Source organism: Neomonachus schauinslandi, chromosome 9 (assembly GCF_002201575.2).
Source record: "Neomonachus schauinslandi chromosome 9, ASM220157v2, whole genome shotgun sequence".
Lineage (NCBI taxonomy): Eukaryota > Metazoa > Chordata > Mammalia > Carnivora > Phocidae > Neomonachus > Neomonachus schauinslandi.
In genome coordinates this window covers 40698428-40722050 of record NC_058411.1, presented here as the reverse complement: position 1 = coordinate 40722050, position 23623 = coordinate 40698428, and the positions used below count along the sequence as shown (strand labels likewise).

The following is a 23623-nucleotide window of genomic DNA, read 5'->3' as shown; positions in this document are numbered from 1 at the left end:
TTCCTCTTTTTTTCTGGCCGTAGAGGTAGATTTCTTGAGTGAGATTTTGGTTGCTTTAGAAAAAGAAAAAAAGCAAAAGCTGCATTTCTTGCTCTTGGATTTAAGATTTAGTTGCTGAATCATTCTAATTTGTCTTGAACAGTAATTTTTAAAAATTTAATGTATTGATAAACTGAAAAACATTTTAGTCTATATGTAACAAAGGAAAAAAAAGTCGGTATGGTATAAAATTAATTAAAGTCTGATAAGCCAGGGCCTACCTGGCTTAGTCATTATAGGCCTTTACTATATAGGTGAGGCTAAGCTGTTGTATTACATTGTAGATCATATTCTTCCTGAAACGTAGTAATGCTATGCTTCTCATGAAAATGTAATGTTGCTTTATAATGATAAAAAAGATCTTTAACATTCTGTAAGCCACTATAACAGTACTTTAGCTTGTCATTTAATGTAAATTTTATGCAGTAGAATCATACAAGTGTTAGATACTTCTGCAGTATTAAGGGACAGTGGACATTGTTTTCATATTTGATGCTTTGAGTACCCTAAAATAGCCTAAATAAGATTTGAGATTCATGGCTTTATCACGGAGGAGCATCTTTTTTACTAATTATTATTTCGAATTCCTAAGCATTTGTAGTTCAGGATTGGAATACAAGAAATATGTTTCATACTGTTACTGGATAGGAAAAGACTTGAGAGTCTGACAGGAAGTAGGTCCAATCTATATTGATGACTGTAAATTTTAACCTGTTGATAATTATATTGAAAAAGAGCCCTGGAGAATATTTTTGTAGGTATTACTTAAATGTCTTTTGTTAAGAAAATTTTATAATAGAAAAGATACACTGATTTCCTTTTGAGCTTTGAAATTGATTGAAAAGTCCATGTAAACATAAGTAATGGTGTTTATTCATAAGTTATTCCTTATATTCACTTTGGATGAATGTAGGAAAGTTGTCTAAGGATAAAGTGAATAGGTGAAGACGTTAAGGGGGATTTGACTAGTTGCATATCCTTTTAGTTTGCTATATGTAGTCTTATGTGTTGGGCCCTTATCCCTTCTAATTTCATATTTAGTAATGAAAATAAGAATTTAGTGAGTTTTTACAAGAGATGCTCTTTTTTTGTTTAGAAGGACTGACACCCATTTCTCCAATCTTTGAATTTCCTAGGGATCACTGTTGTATCTATTGCCTAGGATTATATTCCACTATTATAAAAATCAAAGTGCTTGTGTTTTTTTATTTATGGAAACTGGAATTTTTTTCTTATGGTTAAATCAAGTGTTATTTGTATTTATGTTGTCTTGTAAAGGCATTCGTTAGTGATCTTGAATCACTTTGGGTATAAACCTATAGTAAATGCTTGATAACTCAGGAAAATTATGCTAACTCAATAAAATTTAAAGAAAAATTTAAAGGTAATATTAGCATTTTAGGTATATCTAGTAACTCAAGCTGTCAAGTGTTTCTAAGCAGATTCTATAAAGTCAGTTTTCAATGAATAATTGAGACTTTAACTTGCATTCAAATATAATAACTTATTTGCAAAAGTCTTGAAGTTTAGCTTGTTGAACAAGCAAACAAAAATGTCCTAATGTGTTCAGCAAGACCTTTCCTCACAGAATTAGTGTAAGACTAACCAAATTAGGTTCACCTAATCAGATTAATGAGGATTGCATATTTGTACACACAATTATAGCTGCATTTTTATGTATTTACAAAAAGTCACTTCTCAGATCAAATTATTTCATAGTTGTGGGAGCATGAAAGAGGGTTGACTGAATATAAAGCCTTAGATGTGATTGTATGCAAACCACAGCTTGATGATGAAAAGTAGAATGTGTGTACCTTTTCAAGTAGGGGGAAAAATGATTAGTCTCGTCAAGTCTGATAGAATACAAGAGTCATATAATAATTTGTTATTTAGGCAGATTGTTGTCGAACTGTTTTCTGAAATTATGAAAGTGCCTTACCACGTAATGAATATATCATGACATCTTATGTGTTCCCTGAAAGTTTCTGTTTCAGTGTATACAACAGGGAAGAATGATACCATTCTAAATTTTATGACCACCAGTTTTTGCTGGGCCTTCAACACCATTAGTCAATTTCCGGTTTCTATAATCAAATCACTGTGTCCGCTAACCCTGCCCCACTCCACTCCAGCTTGAGAAAGAAACTAGGAATATCAGATTGGGAGCATGTGGTACACTTCACTTGCCTGCTCTCCTTCCCTTAAGTACAGCTGATAATATGTTGCTCTCTTCTATATGATGAATCTCTCAATTTTTGCTCTGGATCTCATTCCCTTTTTTCTTATCTTAAATTTTGAATGACTACTTCTTTCCAGGATCTTTAACCTATTCCGTTCTATTGTTTCTTTCTCATCAGTTTTTAAACACATGCTTCCATCTCTCTTAACCTTCTGACAACCCCTCCACCTCCTGTCCTCTTTCCTCACCCTTATGACCAGATTACTCAGTTACATCCACTGTTCTATTTCCTGACCTCCCGTTCACTCTTAATTCACTGTAGTGTGTCTTGTACTCCCACCACAGCTAAAACAACCAGTGACCTTCAACAAATTTTCTGTACTAAATCCAAAAAATATTTGTCATGATCTCATTTGACTCCTTAGCAGTATTCAGCATTTTTGACATGCCTACCCTCTTCAGTTACCTGACATCCATGACATTACTTTTTATTTCTAGTTTACTTCCTAACTAAATGATATAATGACTCCAAATCTATATGTACATCAAAGATGTCTCTTCTTAGCCCCAGACATTTATAGTAAACTGCCAACGAGGCTTATTTTGTAAGTACTCAAACTCAATATGTACAAGAACTGTTTTCATTTTTTCCCCCACACTGGTCCTTTTCATGGTTGTCCCTAGTTTATTTGAGTAGAAGCATGATCCACCAATTATCCAAACCAGATACATGGCAGTCACCTTAATCCTCCCACTCTTGCCCCTCTAACCAATGAGACACCAAATCTTCTTTCTTCTGCCTACTTGATAGCTTTCAGGTTTGCCTACTTCCCTGTTTCTACTCTCTGCCACCATAGTCTAAGCCACTATTCTCCTTTACTTACACAAATGCAGTAGTAACCTTCCTATGTCCCTGCTTGCCTGCTGGCCTTCTCCAGTCTATTCCCTGCACTGAATCTAGCAGATTTTTTTTAAATGAGACATCTCAATGTGATTCCTCTTGGAAAAAATTGATTTTAGGGCACAGAAGTAGTTGTATTTATTCTTTTATATTGAAATACGATATGTTTATATTGTATAATGTCACCTCTTTCTAAAAGTAGTATATTGGACATTACTTACCTTCATATTTACTCAAGATTTAATTATTGTGTTCTTTTTTTTTTTTTTTAAGATTTTATTTATTTGTCAGAGAGAGAGAGCCAGTGAGCACAAGCAGGGAGAGCGGCAGGCAGAAGGAGAAGCAGGCTCCCTGCTTAGCAGGGAGCCTGATGTGGGTCTTAATCCCAGGACCCTGGGATCATGACCTGAGCTGAAGGCAGATGTTTAGCCGACTGAGCCACCCAGGCATCCCTGTATTCTTTTAATACAGTCCTGTCATGGCTTTTAGCCTTTATCCTAAATGATTAGTGCCTATTAAGATTGTGAATTTTCTCTGTTTCCTTTCTTCTAAAATCTATATTGTCAACTGATAACTTTCTGGACAGTTTAGAATTCTACTTGTGGCGCATGGGCTTTACTGGTAGCCTAGGGGGAGTCGTTTTGACTAATGGATCACCAGTTACTAGACTTAATGTTTTTGGGTTTTTTCTTTTTCTTTTTTAAATTACGTTTTCTTTTTCTTTTTTTTTAATTTTTAAAATTTATTTGACAGAGAGAGAGCGTGAGCACAACTAGGGGAAGAGGGAGAGGTAGAAGCAGGCTCCCCACTGAGCAGGGAGCCCTACGCGGGGCTCGATCTCAGGACCCTGAGACCATGACCTGAGCCGAAGGCAGACAGTTAACAGACTGAGCCACCCAGGCAACCCTAAGTTTTCTTTTTAAATTTAGGTTTTCATTTGTTATATTTCACTGAGGTGTTATGACAACAAAATATATCAATTATACCAGAGCATACATCATCAGTAAGATGTAGCTTTCCTTATACTAGAGTTAAAACATTTAGCTTTTGTAGGAGATAGAAACAGGCAAAGATGCCAAAACTGAGTTATGTTCTCAGCTTAGTTTTGGAGAGTTAGTGATTTTTAAAGATTGTTTATTGAATCCTCACAACAGGATTTTTTATGAGTGAGGAAACAGAGGTGTAGAGATATTACAGAAGTTTTCACAGACTTTTAAAAAATTTTTCTCTTCTCTCCATTGTAAGGTCTATGAAAACAGTGGATGTCAGGTTTTTTTGTTGTAGCTTTTTCCTTTTCCCACCAATATGCATATCCACCAACTACCACAGAGCTTGGCTAATATTAAACCTTCATTAAATAGTTTCTAAATAAATGAACGAGTGTGAGCCATGCAATTATCCTGACATACTGCTATTTGAAACAAAGTATTGAAAGACTTGTTGTAAGGTTCCAGAAAGTTCACTTTGGAAGAAACCACGGGATAAGGTATCTACCTTCCCTTCATAATATATGCTTTCTTTTTTTAGGCAGTGCACTCAGTAGGCAATCTCATTTCCTTACATAATTTTGTGAGCTTATAAATTAATTTTTTTTGGGTTAAGCTAGTTTGGGATACTTTTGTGCCACTTGCAATAAAGGTTCTTGACTGATACTCCTCTTCCTTGTCCCACTTATTTCAGGTGTCTTCTGATAGGTCTTTTCCCCTCCAATCCATTCTTCATACCTCTTTCTAACACAAAGCGTTCCTGCTAGAAACTCTTTAATGGCCTCAGCACCAATAGGATGAAGATTAGGTCTTTTATCATAGCCCTTTATAAGTTTGGCCCTTCATAATTTGACCTGTGCTCACTTTTCTATTCTCCCTGCTACTATTCTCCAGCAATACATAATTTTTTTAACACTCCGCCTCTCCATATACACACATTTAGATTTTGCTCAGAAGCTGCTTGTTGAGTTTTCAGGTATATTACGTTGAGTATCACTTTTCTGTTGCCCAGTCCTTTAATCAGTATTAAATGAAGTAGGGAAAATAAAAGGAAAGTTGAAAAAACTAAGACAGTGATAAACAATAGCTGAGATTTAAAGAATCCAACAAGAATCTACATGGAATCCAAGACTTATATGTAGGAACAAATAGCAGCTCTACTTGAGTTAAGGTTGCATATGACCTATAAATGTTCTGTGCATTCACCCCAGTAATAAATTGTTCTAGCATTTATTGCACAGTTTAAAAAAATCACTGTGGCTATTTAATATGTTTCAAACTTAAAATTTTCTACAGTAAAAGCCTGAGCAGCTACTGGTATCACTGCTTCTTTCACGTCCGTCCTACAGCCCAGGGGCAGCTTCAGAGGTGCCACTTCTGTTGTGCTTCTTGCAGTGCTTCGTTCTCCAGAGTAGAGCTTTCGAGGGCACTGTCTTATTACCTCCTCTGCTCCAACAGAATCTACCTGCTGCAGAGGACTCCCAAATTCAGCCTCTTTGTTTTGGAGTAGGTGGGGTGGGGGATGGAAGATCAAGGGATTGTAAGAACTGAAGAGTTGAGAAGATGCGTGCTGGAGTGCCAGGGATGGGGTGAGAAGGGGAGCCAACGAAGAGGGCCAGAGGGGGTGCTGTAGCAGCAGCATGCGGGCTGAAAGGAGCTGCGTTGTCCAAAATGACATTAACTCACAAAAACAGTATTTTGGTATGGAAAAATAAGCACAGTATCCTAGAATGTATTTTTTTAAGAAAGGAAGAAGGTGTCATATAATCATTAATAATTTATTAAGGATACCTGTAGGGTCTCATGAGCAATGAGATACCCATCAACAAAAGACGTGTACTTCACATACAATACAGTACAGTGAAGTGAAAGCACAAAAATCAAGTTTAGTTATACCCTTTCGCACTCTCAAAATGTTGGTTTTTGTGGCTCTGATCTGTTCTGTGCTAAGAAACTATCCTGACCTACTCCTTAGAACCATGTATAAGATACATGGGTGTGAGGGGCTTTGTGTAAAGTGCATCATCTTTTACTGACATATTTTCGCAATTTGGACACTTGCTGTATATTGTCCTAATTTGTGTTCTGGGGAGGAGATTTGCTAGCTAGGTAAGTTAATAGCTCAGCAAAAACAGGTATTTTATTTATCTCTTATCCCAGTAAAATGCAGAAAGTCCCATCTTTCTCTAGAATTCACACCATTTTTGAATGAATAATCATTTTCTGAACCATGTATTTAGGAAAAGAATGAAGTGAATGCTAACAAGTGATTGTGCCACAGCGACCTGTGACTTTAGAACATCCTCAGCCATTCTTTTTTTCTTTTTTTTAAAAGATTTTATTTTACTTATTTGAGAGAGAGACAGAGAGTATGAGTGGGGGAGGGGCAGAGGGAGACGGAGAAGCAGGCTCCCCACTGAGCAGGGAGCCCAATGCGGGGCTCTATCCCAGAACCCTGGGATCACGACCTGAGCCCAATGCAGATACTTAACCGACTGAACCAGTCAGGTGCCCCCATTCTCAGCCATTCTTATTTTTTCTTTTATTTGACTCCTGTTGCATTTATATTATCATTAATGCTAGCTCTGAAACTCAGCGAATGTGAAATAATCGAAGAAAATCTCCCCAGTTTATTTTCACAGACATTGTTTTCATTCACATAATAACAGAGTGTCTTAGCTAAATGCCAGTCCCTGGTGATAAAATTGTGGGTAAAATAGGCATGTCTTTAACCTTTTGAGCCCTTACAATGTGTGGGAACCTTTAGGATTATAAACATGAATAACAAACTGAAAAGAGTCTCAGCGTTTATTCCTCTCTCTTTCTCCTTCTGGAGTAGGGGGTCATCTTTCCATCATCGGAGAGCAAGACTAATTCAAGCATTGATCCTCCTCCTTGTGGACTGTTGTAATAACTGCCCTTTCACTTCCAATCCATCAAACTCATTCTTGGCAGAGAGCTTTTAAAAGCACAAATCTGATACAATTCCTCTCCAGCTCTCTCAGATTCCAGTTCTGATTCTCTAGCATATCATTAAAAAGTGCTTTTTTTTTTTTTTAAGATTTTTTATTTATTCATTTGAGAGAGAGGCAGAGAGAGAGGCAGAGGGAGAGGGAGAAGCAGGCTCCCGCCGAGCCAGGAGCCCGATGTGGGGCTCGATTCCAGGACCCCGGGATCATGACCTGAGCCGAAGGCAGACGCTTAACCATCTGAGCCACCCAGGCACCCCAAAAAGTGCTTTCTTAATCACAGCCTGCCGTTGCCGGCCTCATGGTTATGCTGTTAGCTTTAGCTCCTGGGCTCTCCACTCTTCACATTTTGAGGCTTTCCCTAATATAACCACTATTACTCCATCCCCAGCAGAACCACTGACCCCCTCCTGTATTTTTTTATGTATTTTGCAACAGTTTTAATGTTGTATTACATTGGCTTGTTTTTCATTGCTACACCCTCTGCTAGAGTCAGAGGGTCAAAAGTAGAAAGTACCATGTCTTCTCATTTTAATCACAGTACTTTTGCATATCCCTCCCTGACTTATGGTAGACATCAATAAATGTCTGAACTGAATTTGAAGATACAGTTTCCAAAGTCAGAAAAGTCACATTTTACTAGATAGATGCACAACTACATATATAACACTGGGTAGTATATATTGATGCTAAATAAAATTATAAATTTCTTGAAATTATGATCACGTTCATCCTTCTTCCATATCCTTAACCCTGTTCTCCATCCTGACATTTTACTGGGTACATAATTCCTCTTCACATCCTTGACTGAATGAAGGAAAGAAGGCATATCAGCAGTCTAGTGGACTTTACGTACCATTATTACAAGCTTATATTACTCTAAAACCCTTTAAGAATGCAACACCTTGTGGTTATTGACCAGGAGAGAGATACTACAGGTATGAAGGTACCATGAACAGGGGCACCTGGCTGGCTCAGTCAGTAGAGCATGAAACTCTTGATCTTGGGATTGGGAGTTTGAGCCCCACGTTGGACATAGAGATTACTTAAATAAATAAATCTTTAAAAAAAAAAAAAAAAAAGAACTGCATTAAAAAATACGAACAGAGAAAGCACACCATGAGAGGAAATATGAGCCCCCATACAAAGGCTGTAAAGGCAGATTCTTCCAGTTGGAGGCGTTTTCTAGCATATGCAGTTTTAGTCCAAGGTGACTAATAACATAGCTGTTTGCAAAAAAAAGATTGTGAAGAATTACTTATTTTAAGAAATTAAGCAGTTTTAATTTTTGCAGAGACCATCAGGTAAATTTTAAACTGTGTTTCTAGCCTCATCTTTTTTTCTTGTGGAAAATAAATTTCTTCTCAAGCAGGTATTTATAACAGAATTCTTTATTCATTTATGTCTTGTTTTTACACTTGTTAACTGCACCTGAACTTAGAATTTTATGGCCATAATTTCTCATGGAACTTCATACACTCTTGGACATCCACTAACTTTTATTTTATTTTTAAAGATTTATTTATTTATTAGAGTGCGAGTGCATGAGTGGGCCGGGGGGAGGGGATATCTTCAGCAGACTTCCCCACTGAGTGTAGAGCCTGAAATGGGGCTTGATCCCAGGACCCTGAGGTCATGACCTGAGCCGAAATCAAGAGTTGGATGCTTAGTGAACTGAGCCACCCAGGTGCCCTGGACATCCACTAACTTTTAAATCAAATGTATTTAAAACACCAATTTCTATCTATAAAACTTAGTAAGAATTTATGAAATGTTTGGTACAACCTTAATAAATACCTAATTTGCAGTTGATGGGTTCTTTTTTTTTTTTTTTTACTTGTTTTTGGAAAAAATTTTGATTTCAAGTCAGTGCCTTTTGAAAAAAATACTTTTTATGTATATTGGATACAGTGGTCTTATTTGAATTCTGCCAGATCAAAACTACTGGAAATGAGGTATTGGTCTGAGGGGAAAATATTGTAATTATGAGGCAGAAGCAAAGCATAGGGGCAATCTGGCATAAGGTTTTTTTCCTCCCCCCATACCAGAAGTCTTTAAAAATAATATTTGAAATGGTTCTTGGGCTAGTGGATTACTTTATTTTTCTTTTTTGAGTTAACTCATTGGTAGTTGTTCTAATTACCTTGCAAAAGCAAAACTTTTTAAATTCACATGGGGAAAAAACTGCTATCTTTTGATTGGAACATTTAGTAATGACCCCTATTAACTCTGTACTGATTGTTAATTCAGTATTGCTAATTTGTGAGCTTAGAACTTCGACTTAGTTTCTTTGTATTTGTTAAAACTCAAAGTACTCCAGTGCTATAAATCATTCTGAGTGAATGTACTGAAAGATTTTATTCTCTTTCTGTTGATTGCCTCATGTTTTTTTTTATTACTATATATTTTAATCAACTGCATGTTCATTGATTCTGGCTGCTATATTTTAGCGATTAAAATTCTTCAAGACTACATAATTTTAAAAGACCTCTTCCCCTCTGGACAGTGAATACGCTATTGGCTGATAGTTGCTTTTGCTTTGATTATGGCTTTGAAAGACAAAAATCTAAATTCTTCTTTTAGAACGTAGAAAAGCAGTACTCTGAAATTATAATTTATGTGGATGAAAGATATTAGTGTTTTGTTTGTTTCTCCACAGTATTGTTAAATTTTAAATAAGAATTTTCCCAAGTATTAGTTTATAAGTAGTCTATCAGGAAAGGGAATATTTTATTAAAACCTATAATCTGTTTGACTAGAGCCAAGACTTTGACATTGTAAGAAGAAATCATTAGATTTACGTAATTAGTAAAATTAACACTTAAATAGGTACGTGTAGGAGTAGATTTTTTTTTTTTTTTTACATGATGTTTCCATTGATTCCCCATCCCCCAGGAACTAATTTGGGGTTAGGTATCTAGTTCCTTTCCTTAAATAATTTTCATTTTCTTTTCAGGGGTTGCAAAGTCTTATTTACAGAGGCTGTGCAAGAAGGGCAAATGAGAAAAGCAGGCTAATGTGATACAAGAAGGGATGGTGGGGCCTGAGACAAAGTGAAATTTTATGAATCATTTAAATATATATAAATTTCTTTATTTTTTTATAAAGATTTTATTTATTTATTTGACAGAGAGAGAGAGACAGCGAGAGAGGGAACACAAGCAGGGGGAGTGGGAGAGGGAGAAGCAGGCTTCCCGCCGAGCAGGGAGCCCGATGCGGGCTCGATCCCAGGATCCTGGGATCATGACCTGAGCCAAAGGCAGACGCTTAACGACTGAGCCACCCAGGTGCCCCTAAATATATATAAATTTCTTTAAACCGCTGTGCTATCAAAATAAAACAAAACAAAAAAACCTTTGCCATGTGACTTTGCAACCTCTAGTTTATATTCATTCAATAACAAATTTTAACATTTGTATGTGGGTTATTTTTAAATAATGTTTGTAATTATTGTGCTTATCTATCAATACATTTGTGTGGACCACATGCTATTTTGATGGATTTTTAAAAAAACTAAACCAAATGAGGTAAAAACACTCTTACCTGATTCCTGAACCTTTTCCTCATGGCTAGTCTTTTTTTTTTTTTTGAAGATTTTATTTATTTAACAGAGACACAGCGAGAGAGGGAACACAAGCAGGGGAAGTGGGAGAGGGAGAAGCAGGCTTCCTGCGGAGTGGGGAGCCCGATGTGGGGCTTGATCCCAGGACCCTGGGATCATGACCTGAGCCGAAGGCAGACACTTAATGACTGAGCCACCCAGGCACCCCCCTCATGGCTAGTCTTAATCCCTATATTGATATTCAAGGGTAGGATTGGCTTGATAGATGGATGAAGGGTAGAGATTATGTATTTTGACAGTTGCATCAAATCAACTCTATAAAAATATGACCTAAAGTCTAGCATTGTAGAGTTTGGAGGAAATTCATATTTTCCAGCTTTATTAAAATTTATGTTGGGTTCATAAAACAACAATGACAAAAAATTTAAAAAGAAGACTGTATCTCACCCTATTCATTGTTCTATGTATTTATATACTTTACAGCCTGAGGAGGAACTTGATCCTGAAGAGAGGGACAACTTCCTCCAACAGCTTTATAAGTTTATGGAAGACAGAGGTATTTCATGCTCATTATTTAAAAGTAGTTATTTCTTTTACAGTTTTACATTGTAGGTTTATGCATTATTTTTATTAGAATCATGGGTATATAAATTTGGATTTTAAGTAAAGCCTAAGAATCAGTTACAGTTGAAAATAAGTATTTGGAATAAAAACAACTATTAATACTTATTTTGAGCAGAAATATATAGGAAAATTGTATGGGTATAATTATACTTAGTCTATTTGGGACTAATAAAACCAAAAAGTGTTAAAATAATATTTCAGTAATGGAAAGGGAACAGTCGTCATATTAATCTACATGCCCATTAGTTACTAATGCTATCTTTGCAGGGAGTAAACTAGCCTGATCCTTGGTCTCAACAAATGAAACAAAGTAGGAGATCAATTCCTATCTAAATAGAAATAGGATTTTTTTTTTTTAAGATTTTATTTGAGAGAGAGAGAGAGAGAGAGAGAGAATGAGCAGGAAGAGCGGCAGAGGGAGAGGGAGAAGCATACGCCCCGCTGAGCAGGGAGCCTGACTCAGGGCTCTATCCCAGGACCCTGGGATCATGACCTGAGCCAAAGGCAGACGCTTAACCAACTGAGCCACCCAGGCACCCCTAGAATAGGATTTCTAATGGAGTTAAAAGAAATATGGCCTTTATAAATTATTCTACTTTTTGACTTTACATAAGTCCTGGAAAATCCTCCAGTAAATTGGTCCTAGGAATTCTGTGACTTTGAGAAATCATCCTTCAGGTTACTGCTAACAGTCTTAACACTTGTGTTCAAGCAGTGAAAATGGATCTATGCCCTAAATTGTACCCTTTCCGTTGTGTATGTTCTTGCCCAGGCTTCTTGAACCAGCAACATTGCTGGCTGTGCCTTGCAGTTGTAGGTTTTAGTTCTACCCTATTCAATGACAGGTGATTTTATTAGTCATAGAGGTAAATCTAGAGACCACCACAATGCTGTATAAAGAATATAGAGAATATTTTGTGTTGCCTTACATAATTTAAGGGCCTTTAAATATATGCTTCTGATTAATAAAACTTGGGAAATTAGAAATTGGAAAGGTTTGTACTGATAGCCTTGTAACAGCATTTTCCATTCCTTCATGTTAAAAAGGTACTCCAATCAACAAACCACCTGTTTTGGGCTATAAAGATCTCAATCTCTTCAAACTCTTTAGACTGGTTTATCATCAAGGCGGATGTGACAATGTAAGTAAGGATGTAATGAAAAGTTAACTTATCTAATGTTGCACTGTTATATGCACTGTAGGTAATAAACACATTTTCTTAATGAACCTAGAATATTAGTGTAAAGATTATTTCCCTTTATAAATGTTAACAAATAAAAACTTAATTTTCCAGATTGATAGTGGTGCTGTATGGAAGCAAATTTATATGGACCTTGGCATTCCTATTTTGAATTCAGCTGCTTCCTACAATGTAAAAACTGCTTATAGAAAGTAAGTAGTATAGTTTATTCATCAAAGAATACATATTACAGGAATATTTTCCATTTAATTTGTTAACAAACAAGAACACATGAAAGAACATTGAAGTTAGAGAAAGTGTATAAAAAGGTTTAGGTTAATAGAGACGTGTGACTGAACGATATTTCATTGCACCAGGTCGGCTTTACTCCTTTTCATGTTGTCCTGATTTCCTTTTCAAAGTCGGGGATCCAGCAGTGTTAATAGTCTGAAATGATGATACATGTTATAGAGTTATAGTGCTTATGGTGAATAATAGCCTTCATATCAAAACTATGATAGCTATGTTCAGTTATCACAGTTGCAGATTTTTCAGGAAGAAATTTTATGATCAATATTTCTGTTGATAATCCTGTATAAAACACTGAGAAATTAGTAACAGAAAAAGTACTTTAAAAAAAGTCTTAGGTTTTACTTTTTAAAAATCTGTGTGTATTTAATAATATTCAAGTTAAATGTAAAGACTAAGATTTCCTAAAATGAAATATTGTTTGTTTAGGTATCTCTATGGTTTTGAGGAATACTGCCGCTCTGCAAATATTCAGTTCAGAACTGTTCACCACCATGAACCAAAAGTAAAAGAGGAAAAAAGAGACTTAGAAGAATCAATGGAAGAGGCTCTAAAAGTAGATCAAGAAATGCCTTTAGTAGAAGTGAAGAGTGAACCTGAGGAAAATATTGATTCAAACAGTGAAAGTGAAAGAGAAGAAATAGAATTAAAATCTCCAAGAGTAAGTAGTTAATATTAGTTTTATCTGCTTTATTTTAAACATTACTTATAATTTTTTATTATGGACATTTTCAGATATACACAAAAATAGTCCAGTGAACCTAGTTTATTTTCCAGTATTGAGTTGTGCTTTAGGCAGACTAGTCTGGCTGTTTTTTTCTAAATATAATAAATATTATTTCTTCTAGCTGAAAAACCATTCCTCCTGTTGTTTTCTATTTATGTCTGTTCAAGTCATTCTCATCTGGGGTCAGTCTCACATATTTACCTTCTTCAAGTCTTTTTTTTTCTTTTTTTTTAATTTTTGTTTTTTTAAAAGATTTTATTTTTTCATTTGAGACACACAGATACAGAGAAAGAGAGAGCATGAACAGGGGGAGAGGCAGGGGGAGAGGGAGAAGCAGGCTCCCCGCTGAGCCAGGAGCCCGATGTGGGGCATGACCTGAGCCAAAGGCAGACGCTTAACGATCTGACCCACCCAAGCGCCCCTACTTCCTTCAAGTCTTGCTAAATAGTCCCCTCACTGAAGCTTATCCTGGTCATCTTATCTAAAATTGTAATCTACCTCCTCTCTTTGGTATTTGCAATCCCTCTAATGTTGCTCTTTTTATCTGTAATTTACTTTATATTCTCTTAATTATATTTGTTTCTTTTACCCCAGTCTGCACTAGAATCACACTCCAGAAGGGCAGGGATTAGTCTTTATTCTGTTCATTGACAGATCCCAGGCATCGAGAATAGTGCTTGATCTATTAGTGCTTGATCTACAAGTAAGGACTTATTAAATAGTTGTTGAGTGAATGAATCTCCTCTTCATAATACTTGTGCCTCCAACTGGGTGGGATCTTTTTTCTCTGTTACCCTACAGCACACTGCACATACATTTCTTATGGCAGTTTTTTATGCTTCGCCTTACCACGTGCACACTGCTTTTATCTTCTAACTCTGCTCCACTGGTATATAAGTCCCTTGTAGAGATTGTTATCCACTATTTTGATCATTGTGAATGGTGTTTACATGGTAGGATTTATCAAATTTTAGGAGAAAAAATATCACACTATCAAAGGAGTACAGTTACTCTTAGATCTTATTTTTGAGTGAAATCATATTTAGTGAAAGAGGAGATGAAATTACCTCTTTTAGTTGCTCAGAAACCATTTTTTAAAACTCCATTTTAACCACCATCCAGTAAGTGAAACATCATGAAACATTCAAATTGGTTTGTTTCATTTCTTTTTTAATTTTTATTTTTAATTCAAAATATTATGGTAAATACACATAATAGGTATCATCTTAACCATTTTTTTTTTAAGATTTTATTTATTTATTTGACAGAGGGAGACACAGAGAGGGAACACAAGCAGGGGGAGTGGAAGAGGGAGAAGCAGACTTCCCGCGGAGCAGGAAGCCCAATTGGGGCTCACTCCCATGAACTTGGGATCAAGACCTGAGCCGAAGGCAGACGCTTAATGACTGAGCCACCCAGGCGCCCCTCATCTTAACCATTTTTAAATGTACAGTTCATTCACATTTTGTGCGCTCATCACCATTGTCCCTCTCCAGTACCTCTTTCATCTTGCAAAACTGAAATTAGCCATTAAGCAGTAACTTCCCATTCCTCTCCTCCCCAGCTTATGGCAACCACCATTCTACTTTCTGTCTCTAGGATTTTGACTACTCTAGGGACCTCATCTCATATAGGTGGAATCTTACAGTTTTGTCCTTTTTGACTGGCTTATTTCACTCAGTATAATGTCTTCCAGGTTCAATCCTTGTGTCACAATTTCCTTCCTTTTTAAGACTGAATAATATCCCCAATTATATGTATTTTGGACATACTTTCTTTTCTTATTTTTTTTTTTAAAGATTTTATTTATTCATTTGAGACACGGAGATACAGAGACAGAGAGAGCATGAGCAGGGAGAGAGGCAGAGGGAGAGGGAGAAGCAGGCTTCCCGCTGAGCAGGGAGCCCGATGCGGGGCTTGATCCCAGGACCCTGGCCTGGGATCATGACCTGAGCCGAAGGCAGACGCTTAACCGACTGAGCCACCCAGGCGCCCCCATACTTTCTTATTATTAAAGATGTTCCTCATCTTATGGAAAATATCTGCAGAGTACTGCATAGTATGGATGTACCATAGATTTACCGTCCTTAAGATTTTCTCCAATTTTTTACGATGAAAAAAAATGCCGCAATAAATATCCTTGTAAAAATTCCTCCTCATTTGTCGGAATATAGAAGGCAGACTTCTACGAATGGGATTTCTAGAGTGCCTGGCTGTCTCAGTTGGAAGAGAAGGCGACTCTTGATTTTGGGGTTGTGAGTTCAACCCCCTGTTTTGAGATTACTTGAATAAATAAACTTAAAAAAATAAAAATAAAATCAAAGTGGGTTTCTGGGACAAAGGTATATAAGCCTAAAGTCTGATAGATAGCAGTTGTTTTCATTCATTTACCTACAAGTATTTAAAGAACAGCTGCTCTGTGCATAGGATATAGAAATGAATAAGACCCAGTCTCTGCCCTCATGGGACCTACATTCTAGTTCTTTGTGATAAGAAAAATACATGTTTTTTCCAATTCTGAAGTTTAAATAGCACATAGTTAGGATCTAGGGAAAACATCTGTTCTATTGAGATATTAATTGTAATGTATTTTAGTGCTCCCTAAGTTGTTGACCCCTTTTCTATCCTCATTTTATTCCAAGTAGAGGGGAACTCTTGTCAGTGTGAGAAGGTGGACTTGAGGGAGAATTTAGGAGAGAATGAAATGGCTCACCAGTTTCATGGTCAGTTGAGCACGCAGGAGGCTAGATGAAAGCTTTTTTTTTTTTTTTTTAAAGATTTTATCTATTTATTTGACAGAGACCGCGAGAGAAGGAACACAAGCAGGGGGAGTGGGAGAGGGAGAAGCAGGCTTCCCGCGGAGCAGGGAGCCCGATGTGGGGCTCGATCCCAGGACCCTGGGACCATGACCTGTGCCGAAGGCAGACACTTAGCGACTGAGTCACCCAGGCGCCCCTAGATTAAAGCTTCTTGGGGGAAGAACAAGTTCACTGCCGGCCCAGTGAGCTCTCCAGATACTCAAAAAATCAGCTCACTTGTTGGCCATTGATGCAATTCACTCCTTTCATTTTTTATTTTTTAAACTTATTTTTATTTTCTTTAGAGAGCAAGAGTGCAGGGTTTGGGGGGGTAGGCAGAGGGAAAGGGAGAGAGAATCTAAGGCAGGCTCCACACCCAGTGCAGAGTCCGATGCGGAGGTTTAGTCTCACAACCCTGAGATCATGACCTGAGCTAAAATCAAGAGTCGGACACCCAACCGACTGAGCCACCCAGGTGCCCCAGTTCAGTCCTTTTAAAATGTAGTCACGTAGAAGTGATAATGTAAATTTTATCTTAAAAATGGGAGAATTAGAGATCACAGAGCTTTTAAAGAGTCCATAATTTAGGGGGGCTGATTTATTATTTAATTATTATTGACTTGTGTCATTGATATTTAGTTAATTACTTTAGAACTTTCAGTATAGTCACGAAATATTAAAAGTGGGATAAAATAATGCCAAGTGAAATAAGTCTACAAAGATAAATACTGTATGATTTCACATATATGTGGAATCTAAAAACAAATGAACAAACAGAAACAGACTCATGAATACAGAGAACAAACTGGTGGTTGCCAGAGGGAAAGGGGTGTGGAGATAGGCAAAATAAGTAAAGGGGATTAAGAGGCACAAACTAACAGTTATAAAATAAATCACAGGGATGAAGAGTACAGCATAGGGAATATAGTCAATAATATTGTGATGACTGTCTGGTGACAAATGGTAACTACAGTTATCATGGTGAGCACTGCATAATGTATATAATTGTCAAATCACTGTGCTGTACACCTGAAATTAATATAACATTGTATGTCAACTACAATTAAAATTTATTGTAGTCAAGAAATATTAAAAGTGACATAAAATAATGTAGTGAACAAAGGAGGAAATTTTTATTTTTTCTGTAGTATGTAGCCAAGGATCATGGTAGGCATGGACATAATTAAGTAATTTGCATGGGTTGAAAGGAGAAGTACACAAGGGTTGATGCGTAGTCATTGTCATGTCTCAAGCCAGAGAGATGACTAGTCATTGCTGTGAAGGTATAAGAAAAAGAAGCATCTTCTGCCTTTTCCCCCCCTTTGTTTGTAGTGATAGCTATTTTAAAGCTTTTACCTCTTCTACTAGGGACGAAGGAGAATAGCTCGAGATGCACATTCTATTAAAAAGGAAATTGAAGAAGAGAAAACAGAAGACAAATTAAAAGATGATACAGAAAATAAGGATGTAGTTGATGATTATGAAACCGCAGAGAAAAAAGAAAATGAGCTACTACTGGGGAGAAAAAACACACCAAAGCAAAAGGAGAAGAAAATTAAAAAGCAGGAGGATTCTGATAAAGACTCAGATGAAGAGGAAGAGAAAAGCCAAGAGAGGTACATTATCTTATATTTGTTCTCCAGAAGCACCTGTCTGGGGTACAGCAGCGCTCTGTTCCTGCTTAGAGATTCAGGTTTGAGGGAATGTTTTCTTATTGGGACTTCCATTCCTCTTGTCTGATGAAGGTGAGACACATTGTGAAGATGATGTGTATCGCCTTTCGGAATTGGAGAATATACTGGTCGCACCATTTTAATAGCACTTGTGCCCTAAACAGTGGCCTCAAAGAAGGCTGCGCCACCCAGTCAAAAGAAAGGTCCTGCAGTTGACAGCAGGGAAGGGAGCTGGAGAAAAATGGAGGAAGTGGACAAGAGGAAACAGCGACAGCAAAAATTCCATTTTAAAAAAGGTACAATGTGGGAAAGCTAACAAACACATGGGTGCACAGTACTAGCAGATGTTTCTGTGTGTTAGCTTGATCTAAGACATTTTTCTTTTTCAAGTTATTGTATTGGAATAAGTGGCATGCACCCCTGATTCTAGTTTGGAAAATACATTCTTGCCCCACATCACACCAATAAATTTCAGTTTTTTTTAATGTTCATCCTGTTTGCTGTTGAGTGTTGGTATTTTTTTTCCATGTATTATACATGTATGGACTGAACTGACTTAAAAATAACCAAAGATGAGGCAGTCCAGCTAGATCAAAGTAATGTCCGACTGTGTTTAGTTGGCCATTTCTGTGTTGTCAGATGGATTTACTAATTTTTATATGCTACTAAAAAATGAATTTTAATTCAGCAACAACAGCATAACACATGTTCTTGTAACATAAGCTCTTCTCCATAGTTACTTTTCAATTATTACATTATATGATAAATTTTCTAGAAATTTGAGTTGTTAAGGAAAATTGGGGAAGAGTAGCCTGCTGCATCCAACTAGTGGCTGACACCCATCCAAAAATTAACCATTGAGAAAATACTTGGAAAATTAGGAATGATTGGTGAGTGGAAGAGGTAATTTTATGAATCAGTAAAAATAGGTACAAGACCTATCACAATTACATGTGAGTTAGATTAGTGAGTAAAGAAAGTTCTGTAGTGAAGTAGGATTAGTATTAGGAAAGCTGGGAGGAGATAATTGGAGTTGAATATAATGATGTGAATGTAGTATTTCAAAATTTGGACAATAAATTTAAGCAAAGGTGAACCACTTAAAAAAAGTAGGGCTTAATTATAGTTTGAAGTTTTGTTAAAAATAAGTATCAAAATACGTGTTATATGTACATAATACATAAAACACATAACACACATATATATAAAATGTGTGGTTTAAAAAGCCTTTATAGTTGATAAGTAGAAGAAACATACTAATTTTAGAGAAAGTTTCACAGACTTGAATATGAAGAACAATATTCCCTTTTATGAAAGATTGAATATATAGAAAAACATAGTCTGTATTCTCATTCTATAACAGGAATCATGGAAACAGGAGATGTTGGAAGGTGTCCTTTGAGATAAAATATTCCCAGGGCAGATGGGGTTGAAAAAGCTTCTTCATGTCGGTTCCCCTAGTGGTCCCCAAATTAATGCCTTGTGTTTATTAAAGCACAATGCCTCCTCTGAAGCATTTAAAACTCTTAGGACACTAGAATGATCTTTGGTGCAGATCTCTTCTGAATCCTTACCAAGGTTAATACAGAATGTTTTGTTTGTAAAAATATTAAAAATATTGTGGACCTCCCTATGTCAATCTCTTTTATACCTGATTATTTGAAACAAAGAAAAGTTGATGGGAGAGGAGTAAAAACACAAGAAATCAATACAAGATACACAAAGCTTTGTTCCCCTGGTGCTATCTCACAGTTTCAACAAGTAACCTAATATTCAAATATCTATTGTTTCTTTGTTAGGGTAGAGTAACCTTTAAAATATAAACTAGTTTAAAAGATAGTTACTAAGGTAGATAGCCCCTGTTCATTATTGTGCCCACTAGAACAGTTTTGAAGAACCATTCCAAAATTGAGTAGTAGCAGCTTTAAGACAATTTAGTTGCAGGAAGTTACAAGCTAGATAATTTTCACATAATAAGGTGGCACTGGAGTATGAATCCTAAAGACTTTTTCAAAGCATGTGGACCTTTGTTTTATCAAAAGTGATTAATCAGACTCTACATCATCATTAACTGTGATTATTGATTGGCCTTTAAGAAATAATAGATTTACTTGTGGTACAGTGCACCTTTACACAATAAATAAATTCCTTAGTAGGTAGTCCATAAAAATCTTCTCCTTCTCCTCCTTCTTCTCCTCCTCCACTGACACGTTATTAAGGTAATACTTAGGTTTTGACTATTCTACATGTTGGATTCTTTTAGCATATATTAGTTTGTTCTCCATTTAAATTAGTAGCATTATCAATGTTATAACTTGCCGCAGGGAAGAAACTGAAAGCAAATGTGACTCTGAAGGGGAGGAAGATGAGGAAGACATGGAACCCTGCCTAACAGGAACCAAAGTGAAAGTAAAATATGGTCGAGGGAAAACGCAGAAAATCTATGAAGCTAGTATTAAGAGCACTGAAATTGATGATGGAGAAGTTTTATACTTGGTACATTACTATGGATGGAATGTCAGGTAAGCAAGAAATCTATTTTCTTACTATTGCAATTTCTTTAACATGGTTCAGAAAGATCAGTTTAATGTTGTGGACTAAAGCAAATGGTATATAGGTATTTATAAAGCACACCTTTTATGTGAATCCTCCAAAACTTTCAACATCCCCACTGTTTTACTAGCTATGTCAGTACTCCCACCCCACCAAGATCCTATCTATAGTTGAATAGGTTGGTTACTCATTTGCAGTGAGGGAGAACACAGAGTATGGGATACCATGGGGCATCTCAGAGGGTGTTAGATGAATTAATGAAAGTCCAGGGCATTGCCTCTGGGAACAGCAATAGCCCAGGATTTTGTGGGAACATCCTGCAGGACATGGGCAGGGAGGCAGGCCTGCAGCTCTCAGTGGTGCAAGTGGTTTGTTTATTACATTTATTCAAAATCAAGCTTGTATCAAGCATTGTAATAATTCTAAATTGGTTAATTTAAAAAGATTAGAAAAGACTCAGTTTGAGCTTGTTAGGTGATTTGGGGGAGGGTTTAAGGAAGTGGGCTTTGCTCTGGATTGGACATGGTCATGAAGTGGTGATAATTCTATGATTGGTTATCTTAATAAATCTTATCTAAAAGGAGAGACTAGACCAAGGTTACTGTTGTAATTGGTAAAGCAGCAAGTCATTCAAGATAAAAAGGATGTAGGTCATTTTTGTGGCTTGGACAATGTGTCTTTTTTTCCTGTATTATTTTTTTTTTAAGATTTTATTTGAGAGAGAGAGAAAGAGAGCAGAAGCAGGGCGAGGGGCAGAGGCCAAGGGAGAAGCAGGCTTCCCACTGAGCAGGGAGCCCAATGCGGGGCTCGGTCCCAGGACCCTGGGATCATGACCTGAGCTGAAGGCAGATGCTTAACTGACTGAGCCACCCAGGCGCCCCTTTTTTCCTGTATTTAGGCACTATTACAAAGTGGTCTTGTTTTTGTCTTGATCCATCCTGGTCATGGAGCAGACTTGTCTCATGTTCTGTGAAATTGTTGATGTCCAACAGGAGAACAACAGGACCTAACTATGAGTGCCGGATCAGCTCTGTCGCTGACAGTACTAGGCAAGTTCCTGAATGTCAGGGACTACTTTTCTCTTTCTTTTGGAAAGTCTTGTGTGTTTAATATCTCTGCTTGCCCTGTATTTGCTTGGAGCCAATGTGCTTCAAGGTTTCCCTACGTACTGGAAGTATGCTTTGTTATGTGTCAATTCTCTCACCTCTAAATTGAGGAAGATAAAGTACCTGCTTTATAGAGATGTTGTGAGAAATAATGCTTAATACCTGTATTAATATACAAAGTGTTTAGAACAGTGCTTGGCATGTAGTATGTGCTCAATAAATGTTGACTGTTTTTTTAAGATTCTATTTATTTGACTGAGAAAGAGCGAGATAGCACAAGCAGGGGGAGCAGCAGAGGGAGAGGGAGAAGCAGGCTCCCGCTGAGCAGGGAACCCGACGTGGGGATTGATCTCAGGACCTTGAGATCATGACCTGAGTTGAAGGCAGATGCTCAACTGACTGAGCCACCTAGGCGCCCCTGTTGACTGTTTTCTTTAGTGACGGAGAGTTAGGTTTCTTTCATTTTGCATCATTTTAAGAGTATGGGTTTAATGAATAGCATATAAAACTTTAAAATTTCTCAAACCAGTCCCTAAGCCCGTCACAATTCTGACAACACTAGAAACTTTAAAATTTTTTTAAAGAGTTTATTTACTTATTTTAGAGAGAGATCGAGAGCACGAGCAAGGCGAGGACAGAGGGAGAGAGAATCTCAAGCAAACTCCTGCTAGGCCTGGAGCCTGGTGGGGGGTGGGGCGCGGGCCTTGATCTCACAACCCTGAGATCATGACCTGAGCCGAAATCAAGAGTCGGACACTCAGCCGACTGAGCCACCCAGGCGCCCCGAAACTTCTGTAATATAAAAAATATTTCTTGAATGTTTATAGTTGACATACAACGACATACTAGTTTCAGGCACACAACATGATTCGACAATTCTCTGCAAATTCTTTAGTCCATCTCTGAGGTCTGTTGTTTTGTATGCATGTATTGTTGAATTGGGTCGGGATGGGGGCTATTTTGTCAGCCCTGAGTCACTGCCTTTGCAGTTATAGCACACGATAACCGTCATTTTTCCTCTGCTTCTGTTCAGTTCCTTGCCATCCATTCTTATTTATCTCTGTGTGAGGCTGTTCTTCTGTTCCGCTTTCTGGAATGTCCCCTTCCTATCATCCTTTGTGCTCATCTTTTTAGTGTTTTACTATTTGACTTCTCTCAACAGTCATTTTATTATATGCTCATGTTCTTCCTAGTTGGTTATCTTCCCAACGAGTTACTCACATGGTTTGTGGTTTTTCATTGTCCTTCCATACTCTTAAAAGCTAGTATAATTCTGGTCTGCTTATTGAAACAGAATCACTAGTTCCTAGAGAATCCAGTTGGATTTCTACAACAGGGTAGCATGTGCAACTGTGAGGGGAGTTCTGGTCTGTAGCTGAGAAATTCTGGGATCACCCCCGGTTGGCATTATTAATGCTGGAGCCACCTACATGACATAACTGTGGTGACCAGGCCAGTGTGGCCTGGACCGAGTGTACTCTAGATTAGACCTGTGCTTCTTGGTTGTCTGGTATGTCCTGTGGAATTTTGGAATTGGGCAGTTACTCCTTTGTTAGCCCTGGACCAGATACATAAATAGCCCTAAATAACCCTCTTACTGCGTTTACCAGACTATACTTATTTAACTGTCTTTCACACCACACTGCAAGTTGCAGAGAGGAAGGATCTTCCTCTTCTTCTCTATTATTCTCTACATATTTCCTCATACAGCGCCTGGCATGCTAGTAAGCCCTCAGTAAATGTCCAAATGAATGAATATTTCTAAATGAGGTACGAATGTACAGATACTTAAAAGCCTGGCAAAATGAAAGTATTGGGTTAGTCCAGGAAGAGTTTTCAAACCGTAGTATAGATAGTCATGGTCCTGTGTCAACCAAAATGTGGATATTGGAACTATGTCTTTACTTTGCATGGCACCATGGTAACTGGGTTACAAAGTGTGAGGGTGCTTTTCATTAACATGGTGCAGTTCAAAACAAGAACTGCCTGTAGTGTTTTTTGCTTAAATGGTTAGAT

The 23623-nt window shown here is 37.2% G+C and overlaps 1 protein-coding gene across 1 annotated transcript in view; it reads left to right on the top strand.

Moving 5' to 3' along the window:
• ARID4A (AT-rich interaction domain 4A) overlaps positions 1–23623 on the top strand; it is a 64391-nt gene that overhangs the window by 25059 nt on the left and 15709 nt on the right. The window contains exons 12-17 of the mRNA XM_044917840.1: positions 11120–11192; positions 12308–12402; positions 12556–12653; positions 13180–13411; positions 17644–17891; positions 20273–20470. Coding sequence (XP_044773775.1) covers positions 11120–11192; positions 12308–12402; positions 12556–12653; positions 13180–13411; positions 17644–17891; positions 20273–20470 — 944 coding nt within the window. The remainder of the gene's footprint in view (positions 1–11119; positions 11193–12307; positions 12403–12555; positions 12654–13179; positions 13412–17643; positions 17892–20272; positions 20471–23623) is intronic.